Here is a 12,715-nt window from a genome sequence, read left to right on the forward strand (position 1 = left end):
TTAACTTAGGAAAGGAAGTGTGAACCTCCTTGAATGCAACTGCTGCATTACTTTAGGAATTTTATGGATTCCGAAACTGCTTTGGAATGGACTTCTAAAGCTCGTTTAGCATTGCTAGATCCCCAGACAATGTGAGTATTGCGCTGTAAATGACCAAATTAATTAAGCGTGAAAAGGAAACTTAGGATGTCAGAAGCCAAGGTGGCTTTTGGAATTTTCTTAGTTCAAGAATCACACTCAAAAGGATATGGAAACATGCTAAAATACAAATCAACATGATTTTAGACGTTTACGTTTGTTAAAAAGGGCCGGAATAAATCTATTCAGTTCAGACAAATGGATTCTCCATGTTTCTGAAAAAAAATTCTAGTGAAAATGGTTTGCATTTCGGTTGATTAATTTTGAAAATAGAATTTGGCTCATTAACCAGAGTAAACATTGGTCAGACCTAGTTTGAGGACTTTTGAGCAAGAATTCCTTGCTTTTGTACGTTTCCTGGTGAGTTTTACTTATCAACAAGTCAGATTTACGATTATAATTATTGGTGTTGTGATAAACTTACAGTGGGGCTGCTGGACTCCTCTAGACACACTCCCCCCCCCATTTTGTTTCATATAGAGTGCCATTGCAGCTGAATGTGACTGATCTTAGTAGCTACGAGTGTTGGAAGCAAAAAACTGCATGCAGATTCCTCTGGTCTTCTACTTCAATTGTACTTTTGAGTTGTGTACTATAGCATAAATTTCCTCAATGGCAGTATATTCCTCTCGATTTTAAGGCTTCTATGCAATGAAAAAAAGAATCATATATTGGAAAAAAGAGTTCAGGAAACATTCAGAACACAGTAGAGATATCTAGATAACGAGGTCATGGCTGAAGGCCGTGAGCGAGTCCGTCGATTTTTGAATTAAAATCAGGTTGCCATCAAGCTATGACTAATAGGAGAAAAAGCCAAGATAGATAGTCTGATATCTAAATATCTAGATATCTCTACTGTGAATCAGAAGCTAGAAATGCTACGTTGACAGACTTAAAGAAACAAAGAACTTCCTACATTAAAAACAAGAAAATATCACTCTTCGGATCCCCCCTCCCCTTTGCAACATGCAATGTATCTGGCTGTATGACACCTAAGGTTGATTACGATCTAAACTACAAAAATAAGTATGAGAATTACAGTTAAGAAATCCTGCTATTTCCGAAAGTTCTCTCGGAAAACCTCTGAGAATTGGTTTTTTCGTTGACGAATGCGATATTCAGTGCTGAAGCTGGCCAAATCTAAAAAATAGAAAAAATGTGAATTTTATCCTAATGTTAGAAAACAATTGGTGTAAATTGGTATAACAACTATTGGCTATCGTCTACGTGCTTGATTTAAAACTTTACATGGGTCACTTTTTTGTTATTGTTGAAAATTATTCACTTGGACTCTAGGATTGGTAGCATCGAAGCTTCTAGTAAGATTCAAAATGCCACAAAATAAAATTAAAATACAATCGTGAAATATTAAAATACAAGAACATTTGAGTGTTACGGTTTTTGAATTCCAGTTCTTCTTAGACCAAACTCTGATTACGACTATGCAAAACTATGATTTTATGTGTGTATATTCGAAAATAAGCGAAACTGATCAAACTAGAAACATAAAAAATGATGGAAAATAGTTTTGGAGCCATGATAATGTATATGTTACCGTGAATGTCCGAAATCTAGTTATATGTCGACATTCACCGGTGAATGTTCAAAATTCCTTTTTTTCTGCTTCAATTCGATTAGCTTTGCGAGTCAGTTTTGTCAGTCTTATGCAAGCTTTGATGGTAAAATTTAAAGTTAGATTATGTTAGTTTATATTAGGTTAAGTCATATTAGAGTAAATTGGATTTTAAATATCAGAGATGGGTTAAAAACCTAATATAAGCTAACCTAAGCCAACCTAACCTTGTCTAACCAAACCATATCTAATCTAGCCTAATGTGTCATCATCAAACCTTGCATTAAATTTTAAAAAAATTGACTGGCAACGCCGACTAAATCCAAGGAAAAAAAGTATTTCGGACATTCACCAGTGAATGTTGACATTAACCAATTTGCGGACACTCGCAGTAATATATATATATATATATATTATATATATATATATATATATATATATATATATATATATATATATATACATATATATATACATATATATATATATATATATATATATATGTATATATATATATATATATATATATATATATATATATATATATATATATATATATATATATATATATATATATATATATATATATATATATATATATATATATATATATATATATATATATTTATTATATATATATATATATATATATATATATATATATATATATATATATATATATATATATTCTGTGTACATTGACGAAATTATAACTGGGAAAAATAAAAATAAAACTCGGAAATGTAACATTTAAATAAGAAGCTTTTAAGGGCCAAAAATATACAGGAGTAGCCAAGACGCCATATTCTCTGCTCTTATCGCATTTACAATTTAAAACAATAAAAAGCATACGCGGGTCTGAGTCCTGACTGAGGGAATGAGACGAAAGAAAGCCTGGCGTAGCCGGTTTATTGCTAGCTAGCTCTTTTGCTAATAAAGTTATAAGGATCTGTCGTTTTTCCTTGCTTGTCTAAGCCTTCAAGAAGTCTAATAGTTTGACAGCAAACTAGAAAACTGGGTTTCGTTCTCAAAATAGTCCAGCCAAGATCCATATGAATCTGTAGTGAAAAAAAAACAATCGCTGAATTCATTGTATCAAAGGGACCTATATTTAACAGGAATAACAATTCATCACCCTCCCTTGACTTATAAAAACATATCACGCTTTCTCCTTCAGCATCATCCCTAGGGATTATCTTATCACACACATCGATATAGAAAGTTGGGAATTATTGGAAAGATAATTTTTTTAGATCTAATTGGGATTTTAAGAAGCAAAAGAATTTTAGATCACAATGCGAACCGTCTGACAACCACTGGTCTAGAGCTCATTATTACGTAATCTTACTTGGGTTCGTGGGAATAGATAGAATGTTTACGGTCGTACTTCATATTTTAGGAATAGGAATGGGTAACTCATCCTGCCCCCTAAAAGAAAATGTCTGGAAACATTCCGCTCTATCGAATCCACTTTTGTGAACTGCTTTCTTTTGGGAAAACCTCTCCCCCTCTGCCCCAAAAAACTTCAAATCAGTGTGCAGTGATATAAATATCGATATAAAATAATAAAACTATCCATTTGATCAAATACCTAGTGTTTTTTTTTTTTTTTTTTTTTTTTTTTTTTTTTTTTTTTTTTTTTTTTTTTTTTTTTTTTTTTTTTATCAAGACCAGGTGGATGACAAAAGATTTTGAGTTAGGAGAAAGAAACTCCGGGAAAGGACAGCCCAAATTAAGTCCAATATTAGCTAACCTCAATGCACTCGGAGATAATTAGCTTAGTCTCAGTGAGATAAACTTCTATACAGGTATATTTTAATTAAATATTTAATATATAGAGTTGGTTAGGTTAGGCATTTAATACGATGCGTTCTGGGCGGCCGGCTTTCCACAAATCTCTGTTGCAATTTCCATAATTGTCTTTCTAAAGTATTATATTTTCATCATATTTCGGTGTATTTCATAATGATTAACCTAACTTCACTTCTTTTCAAGTGGTCTAAATTTTTGAAAGATGAAAGGGGAATTTTAACATACAAAAAAGGAGACCAACTGGAAAAATACAGAAAATTATGGAAAAAACTACTAAAACCTTTAAATCTTTTCGAGGATGAAAGAAGGGGTTAAATTTTCCTCCACACTTATATGCCTAGTTGGAGCAGATAGGTTTGTATATAATTGAAATAAGCATCCTAAATAAAATGTGTGATAGCTTTCGCATGGAAACGAATTCTCCTTATGAGCCCTTGTATTGGATTGTTGCCTCTGAATTATTTGTCATTATTGTTTGGTAAATGACGACTTATACTTATTGACGACACGACTGCCTGTCCATGGATTATTCTTTATTGTTATGCTGTTTGACCTATGTGATTGTATGGATGAGTAGGGTTAAGGCCTCATTCAAGTGCTGATCTATATTAATCACTAATGTAGGAAAACAGTCTTCCTTTTCTCCTTCTGTCTTTATATATATATATATATATATATATATATATATATATATATATATATATATATATATATATATATATATATATATATATATATATATATATATATATATATATATATATATATAGTAGCTGTTGGGGTGGCACTTCGCGCCACCCCAACACATAGTTGGTGGGGCGCTTCGCGCCCCCCAAGCCCCCCCGCGCGCGTAAGTCGTTACGCGCCATATTAGTTACGCGCCATTGTAGTTGTGTCCCTGTGTCCCACCTGTGAATAGAGATAGATATAAATATATGTTTTTAACTACGTAAAACATGCGAATATACAACATTCTTCGCTGTCCCATTGTCTGTGCATATAAATAGATTGTCAGGTTTACTGACTCTTGAACATGCAACATATAATTGTCCATGGGAAAAACAATCCGTATTCAGATCTATACCTCATTATTCTAATGATGTGTCCCTGTGTCCCGGTCGTCATTTATATTCCCTGTGTCCCGGTCGTCATTTGTGTCCCGGTGTCCCAGTTTGTAATTTCTCTTTGAGTGTCCCGGTCGTCATTTATATTCCCTGTGTCCCGGTGTCCCGGTCGTCATTTGTGTCCCGGTGTCCCGGTCTGTAATTTCTATTCGAACAATCCCTGTGTCCCGGTCGTCATTTATATATCCCGCCTGTGCCCCCGGCGTCCCCGTTGTAGTTGTGTCCCGGTCGTCATTTATATTCCCTGTGTCCCGGTCGTGATTTGTATCCGGGTGTCCCAGTCTGTAATTTCTCTTTGAGGTTCCCGGTCGTCACTTATATTCCCTCTGTCTCGGTCGTCATTTCATGACGTCAGCCGACACAGAAACATGACGTCACCTGATCCACAGATCCACAGACAGACAACTTATTTATATATATATATATATATATATATATATATATATACTAGCTGAAAGTAGAGTGGATTTCTGCTGTCGTGAAGGAAGTCTCTGGTTCGTTTGACGGCACTTCCTGAGTGCTGGCAGCTAGGCGTGCGAGTTCCTGGTCAGTCTGTGCTACAGCATCGGCATTGAGGAGACTCGCGCCACCCCAACACCTAGTTGCCCCCCCGCGCGCGTAAGTCGTTACGCGCCATATTAGTTACGCGCCATTGTAGTTGTGTCCCTATGTCCCACCTGTGAATATAGATATATATATATATATATATATATATATATATATATATATATATATATATATATATATATATATATATATATATATATATATATATATATATATATATATATGTTTTTAACTACGTAAAACTTGCGAATATACAACATTCTTTGCTGTCCCATTGTCTGTGCATATAAATAGATTGTCAGGTTTACCGACTCTTGAACATGCAACTTATAATGGTCCATGGGAAAACAATCCGTATTCAGATCTATACCTCATGATTCTAATGATTGCCCTTGAGCTTTGTTGATGGTGATTGCTAATCGACCATTCCCTGAGTCGCCATCGTCATTTATATATCCCCCTGTGCACCCCGGCGTCCCCTTTGTAGTTATGTCCCTGTGTCCCGGTCGTCATTTATATTCCCTGTGTCCCGGTCGTCATTTGTGTCCCGGTGTTCCAGTCTGTGATTTCTCTTTGAGTGTCCCGGGCGTCATTTATATTCCTTGTGTCCCGGTGTCCCGGTCGTCATTTATATCCCCCTGTGCCCCCCGGCGTCCCCATTGTAGTTGTGTCCCTGTGTCCCGGTCGTCATTTATATTCCCTGTGTCCCGGTCGTCATTTGTATCCCGGTGTCCCGGTCTGTATATACATTCGTTTTTTAGTTTTGTTTTTCTCCTTTATTTTTTTCCTTTTTTCTTTTTTTTCTTTTTTAGTTTATTTAGATTTTTTTTTATATTTATTAATATTTTTTTAGTTTTCTTTTTCTCTTATTTTTCAGTTTTTTCCTTTTTTTTAGTTTTTTCTTTTTTAGTTTTTAGTTTTTTTTGTTTTTTACCTTTTTTTTAGTTTTTTTAGTTTTTTTAGTTTTTTAGCTTTTTTAGTTTTTTTATTAGATTTTAGTTTTTTTTTTAGTTTTTGCCTTTTTTTAGTTTTTTTAGTTATTTTTAGTTTTTAGTTTTTTACCTTTTTTAGTTTTTTTTAGTTTTTTAGCTTTTTTAGTTTTTTTTCTTTTTAGTTTTTTTTGTAGTTTTTACCTTTTTTAGTTTTTTTTCTTCTTTTGTATTAGTGTGAAATAATTCAGACGTCATATGCGGACAAACACGACGTCACTCGACAGACAGACAGACAGACATAACCCACAAACAACTTATTTTTATATATATTTATTCATATTTTTTTAGTTTTCTTTTTCTCTTTTATTTTTCAGTTTTTTCCTTTTTTTTAGTTTTTTTCTTTTTTAGTTTTTAGATTTTTTTTAGTTTTTTACCTTTTTTTAGTTTTTTTTAGTTTTTTTAGTTTTTTAGCTTTTTTAGTTTTTTTATTAGTTTTATTTTTTTTGTAGTTTTTGCCTTTTTTTTATTTTTTTTCAGTTTTTTTTTAGTTATTAGATTTTTACCTTTTTTTTAGTTTTTTTTAGTTTTTTAGCTTTTTTAGTTTTTTTTCTTTTTAGTTTTTTTTGTAGTTTTTACCTTTTTTAGTTTTTTTCTTCTTTTGTATTAGTGTGAAATAATTCAGACGTCATATGCGGACAAACATGACGTCACCTGATCCACAGATCCACACACAGACAACTTATTTTTATATATATAGATATATATATATATATATATATATATATATATATATATATATATATATATCATTATTTGCATGCAAAAAGCTTTGCTTTGCGAAGAAGGGACGGACTCGACTCCATAAATAAAAATTTGTATGTTTTACCCATAGAGTTATACCCTATGGTGCTTAGCGAGGTGTCGAAGGTGATGGCACCTTTTAATTCTCGGTGAAGGTCGCTACCGAATCTCAGCGACCTGATATACATCTATAAATACCACTTGTTTCCTCACATGTGGCACATTTCAGCCACGCGGCGCCTTTTTTGCCGTACATGGCACACTTCTGCAAGAAGTGGCGGGCGTCACTTGGTGTGCTATCATTTATTCACTTAATTTAATTCACAACAGTACCACATTCTTGGCTTCTATTAGTTAATAGCCCAATGGCATTTCCCTGAAGGTGGTCGTGTTCATATTGCCATGCTATTATGAATAATCTTGTTTGGATTTTATTTAAGTGTTCTATTCACTCCTTTCCCCTCACATAAGTTTTAAATTTTGACACTATGCTTACACAAAAAGATTTTCAAACCTCTGTCCCCCCTCAAACCTGATTTTTTTTTCTGCTTTCTTTGTCGTTTTCGTGTTTATATTTATTTATTTTTTGTTTTCAGTGCTCAGAAAAAATAATCGGTGGTGATATGGCAGTGCTTGCAAGTCGTGCTGGTCCTGAAGCCATGTGGCATCCAGCCTGTTTTTCTTGTCATACTTGTAAAGAGCTAGTAGTTGACCTGATTTATTTCTGGAAAGATGGAAGGCTCTACTGTGGTCGACATCATGCGGAAACTTTGAAGCCAAGGTGCTCCTCTTGCGATGAAGTGAGTGTAAAATTTGTAGTTATAACCCTCATTATCTAGCTTTCATTTCTTCATTTAATTCCTATTTTCGGACAAACTAGCAGAGAAAGTTTTCTTCAGGAAAATTTCTAGCAAAAATAATAGCTGCAGTTTTTCACTGTACTACAGGAAAGTCTCTGAACCTTCTTATTTTTCTTGAATTTATCTTTCTTTTTAAAGTTAGAAAGTTTAAAGTTAATTTGACTATGTTTTCAGTTTTTGTTTATCATATTTAACCTCCATTGCAAGTGAATACGAGACAATTAAATAAAATTCCTTCCCATAGAAACTATTGAAGTTTTGACGCATAATTTCTCTGAAAAAAAAAGGTAAATGAGTTCGGAGGTTTAAGGATCAAAAGTTATAGCGTTTGCCAGCATAGTTTCACATCGAAATATTGGCCAGAAATTATTGGTCACTTTAAATAATCTTTCAAAATCCTATAACCACGATACAAATTAATTTTCCATTGATACCATTTAGCACTTTTTTTGTGTTGGGTTTTGGTTTTAAAACGACAATGACATACTTGTGGCAACACAGATTTTGCGTACAACTATCACTTTTTTCACACGAATTTTAGTTTTTGTACCTTTCATTTTCAATAAGTATCATGCAGCATTAGAGCGGCAAAAATCAAAGTATAACTTTATTGCGTTTTCGATCTCGTATACAAGTATACGCATCCAAGTATGCTTGCAGGCATGGGAGGAATTATCCATTGGAAGAGCCTGAAGAAAGTACCAATGTATTTCTCCTCCCTCCTCTCTCTCTCTCTCTCTCTCTCTCTCTCTCTCTCTCTCTCTCTCTCTCTCTCTCTCTCTCTCTCTCTCTCTCTCTCTCTATCTCTCTCTCTGTGGATGAACGATATTTCTTAAAGGTCCTTACGCTGGCAATGCGATAGCTCTGATTTAATCTCGGGTTCCGTGTTGCCAAGAAGATATCAATCCACTAATACATGTAGATTTTCCTGCTGCAGGTCAGTAGATGAGTTATGTGCACTAAAAAAGTTTTGAGTAAGATTGTATGAGTAAAGAAAATATTGCAGGCGAGCTGGACAGAGTTTTATGGAACCAGATTTTGTTTGTTCAGATACCAAAAGATTTTGGCGATCAGCACTAATCTACTTTTAGCTCACACATCATCTAGTGCTTTCTCAGAATTCACTAGACATTTCATATTTTATTTATCCTTATTCAAAGCATAGTGTTTACTATTATTTTCCTTGCTGCCCTTTTAAGCAATTGCTTAAAAGTTTTTTATTTTATTTTGGGTTGAATGTTTCTTTTAATTTCTTATGAAAAAATCTCTAAGGAAGAGTTCCGCATAGAGTTCTGTACAAGCTGCTTACCAATTCATAAGAAGCAAAATCACATAAGAAAAAGGGAGTAGACGTATATACTTTTTCAGTATGTGGTAACATTAATGACTATCCGTGCCATTGTCTATGCATGAATTAGTAGCAACAGTCTTCAAGGGAATTTTTTTTAGGGGATATAAATGTCCGGCTTCCGGATGCCTTGAAATCTAGAATTTTCAGCGTAAATAAGCAATTGGTAATTGTCAATAAAACCTGTCAATAAAAAGAATTTTCTGTGGTGTAATCCACTTTGATTTAAAACTTTGCCGATAGAATTTCATTCTCTTTTCAATCAAATTTAATAATCAGTTACAAATTTGCAGTAGGTTTCAATGATAATCAGCCTCTAGGGAGAATTCGCTAATGGATACTTTGCCTTTGAGACAGTCAGCCGACGCTGAGGCTCACAAATTGATGTTTAAAGTATCGAATCCTCTTAATTCAGAGAAAAGTATCCACTAGTTTTGTTTGGTACTTGAATTCGGAATGCATTTTATTTTGTTTTCAGATTTTGTACTTGTATTTGTTTTTTTTTTTTGTATTTGCCCTTTGGCTTTGAATAAGCTTATGTCTTCAATCTATCTATAACAAGGGAGAAAATTCCCATGAAAACATGCTGAAACAGTATAATGAAATCTTGTAAATCATTCTGAAAAAAATACACAAAAGGCCAACCGCTAAATTGAATGGAAATTGCTCATAATTATGTGAATTTAATATAGTTCCATGCGAAAGATACAACCTTTTACAAAACTCCCTGCCCTGAATTCTAATGTTCAAGGTCCTTGTCAGTTTCTTTTTGAAAAAGTTATTACCTTTCAACAAGTGAACGAGATAAATCATAATGGTGTCTAAAATTACCGCTCAAAGGGATATGCTATTAAAAGTGAGAAACAAGTCCGTTGTTTATGTCCCAACTTCAAGATTAAAGACATCAACTTTAGCGGCAAAGCTAAGTTTTTTTTTGTGCCCGATTTTTGTATGTGCGCAACAATGAAATAGCACGATTTAGTTACTTCTTTATTATTTGGATGCTAAAATAACAGTACTAGGCTATCTAGTGAAGTCAAGTTTCCCATCCTTGAATTCATATCTCCTTGTAAAGATTGAAAAAAAGTTGTTGCAAAATTTCACACTTGACGTATTCGCATGCTCAAAATACGACTACTTTGATTTGATTCGAAAATTAATTATTCAAGTTAGTGTTCATGGCTTAGCCAGAAGGACCGTGGGAGCACACTCCCTTTAAACCTTAAAAACTAAGTAAAATCTTAAGTGTCTTAGCTGTCAGTCACAGCTAAAGTTTATTGGTTTTTATTTCTGTAGTTTTATTTCTACTGACAGAAAGACTTAGGGGCACCAATAAAAAGAAAAAGGATAGGGGGATATTTCTTCCTATATTTTTCGTCCTTTCCTAAATTCTGAACATTACCATTGTTTTTATATTTTCGTTTTAAAAAATCGGAAAAAACAACGAAATGATCACCCCAGAGTTCGAAAAATACATTTTTTTTCATCTACATGTAAAAATGTCTTCCTGTCCCCCTACATTTCACGGACTGGCGTCCCTGGCAAGAGTAGGGCTATGCTTACAACAAAGAATTTGGATCTATTTTTGTCAGCTCATGCTTTTGACAAAATTGTCTGCTTGTGTTTCAGTAGGAGTAGAAAAAGACACAAAAAACCTCAGTATCAGCCTTTTATTAAGATTTTGACAATATGTAATTGAAATTTTTAATTTTGACAATATGATTATGAAATATTTGATTGTATTTTAGCTTCAAAGATATTTCTCTTATTTGAACACTCTTCTTTCGAGACGAATTGAATCGCTTCCCAAACGGAATCCTGACTACGCCCCAGATATCTTTGGATTCCGCTGATATATCACATTAGGAATTCTTGGACTTTCATAGATCCTCTTTCGTGTTTAAGCTAAACTCTATGCTTTTAAATATAACAGTCTCAAATTAAACATTTTGAGCTTTTTCTTGCGGTTTTCAAAAGAACAACGAATGAACTGCCAATAACTAAAAACTAATATGCTCTTATGAGATAAATATGAATGAGATTAGTAAAACAGATTTAATCTCTGACAATTTAAATTGTTTTAAGATCCTTTGAGCGTTACCAATTTAGTCCCGGCCTTTTAAAGCTCATGTTTTTCAGCGCCATTTTTATGTGAAATTGCACAGTTTCGCTTTTTTTTTCATTTGGGACTAATGGATAATTATAGATAAAAACAGATGGCATTCGTGCACGCCAGCTGAAACATTCAGGACAACTAGTAAGTCAAAAACAAAAACAATAAAGGATATGATGTTAGTGTAAATATTTGCAGAATTAGAATGTATAATCTTCTTCCGAATTTTCCGTTTTTAGCACTTACTCTTTCAGAGTACGGTAGCGAAGAGGTTTTTTCAGTAGTGCAAACATAAATTTTTCATGACTCCCTTAATACATCGGACACTTTTTCAAAATTTTTTATTTTCTTGAGAAATAGGAAAACTTTTTAACAGCGATTACTCATTTAACTGTAAAAAATAAAAAACGGATGCTATTTTCCTTAGGACAATATAAAATATTTGATTTCAACTGTTTCAGCAGTATCTATACTATTTTGGGTTTGGACTGCCACCATGGTCTTGGTTCGGACTGCCACCATGGTCTTGGTTGCAGCTGCTGGTAATGGTGGAAATGGATTCTATAAAGGTTACACACAATTGAAGTTTACTGAAATGCCGTTTACGTTTTAGTAAAAAATCTTTCCGGACTTTGAATGATAATCTGATAATGCATTTATGATCTTAGATACATGGGATGATATTTACTGCCAAAAAAGCCACAGGACCATGGCTACAAACAATGCTATGCTTATCACGTAAATGAAGAACTCGACAATATATTAAAATATGGAATAACAATAAATTAATAAATACAACAATATTTTAAGCACTTTTAATAATTCTGAAAAATGAAAGGTCGTTTAGCGAAAAAGAAATTAGCGTTGAATGACTTATCTGATTTATCTTGTAGATTAACCTGAATGAGGTACAGAGGATTGAGGTTTCTACAACTAAAATTTACTAATATTTTTCCGTGTGTAGCTTCTCATTAAGAAAAAACAATATACAAATACAGAAGAGAGAATAATGAGAAATTTTTTTCTCAAGACAATGAACGAACAAAATCTATTTGAATACTTCGGCCATTTTGAAAAAATGGATTTTTATCCGAGAACTTTAATTGTAAGTGTCTTATTGTTTATTATTTCCTTTGCTGAAGACGGCCCTTAGGTATAGGGCCAAAATATTCAAATAGGTTTTGTTCGTTCACTGTCTTGGGAAAAAAGTCCTTATTATTCTCTCTTCTGTATTTGTATTATGGAAAGGCAGTGTGGTCTTCGTAATTATTTATTATTTAAAAACAATATACAGTTTTAGTCGTATATTCCTCATGCTCGTGCTCTAACTAGTTAATAAGTAACTGCCTTGATGACTCATCTTATATTTTTTTTTAACTGCCCATAAAAAGCTCTTTTCTTCTTCTTCTATTTAAGCCAATTATAAAAGACTCATTTTCAAGGATAT

At 33.2% G+C, this 12,715-nt stretch overlaps 1 protein-coding gene across 3 annotated transcripts in view; it reads left to right on the top strand.

Annotated features, from left to right (window-relative positions):
• Nucleotides 1–12,715, top strand: part of LOC136034771 (prickle planar cell polarity protein 3-like) — a 171,333-nt gene that overhangs the window by 133,435 nt on the left and 25,183 nt on the right. For all 3 annotated transcript variants that reach the window (XM_065716180.1, XM_065716178.1, XM_065716179.1), the window contains exon 4: nt 7,544–7,747. In XM_065716180.1, the coding sequence (XP_065572252.1) occupies nt 7,544–7,747 (204 nt within the window). The remainder of the gene's footprint in view (nt 1–7,543; nt 7,748–12,715) is intronic.

The sequence above is a fragment of the Artemia franciscana genome, chromosome 13, assembly GCF_032884065.1.
Source record: "Artemia franciscana chromosome 13, ASM3288406v1, whole genome shotgun sequence".
NCBI classification, from domain to species: domain Eukaryota; kingdom Metazoa; phylum Arthropoda; class Branchiopoda; order Anostraca; family Artemiidae; genus Artemia; species Artemia franciscana.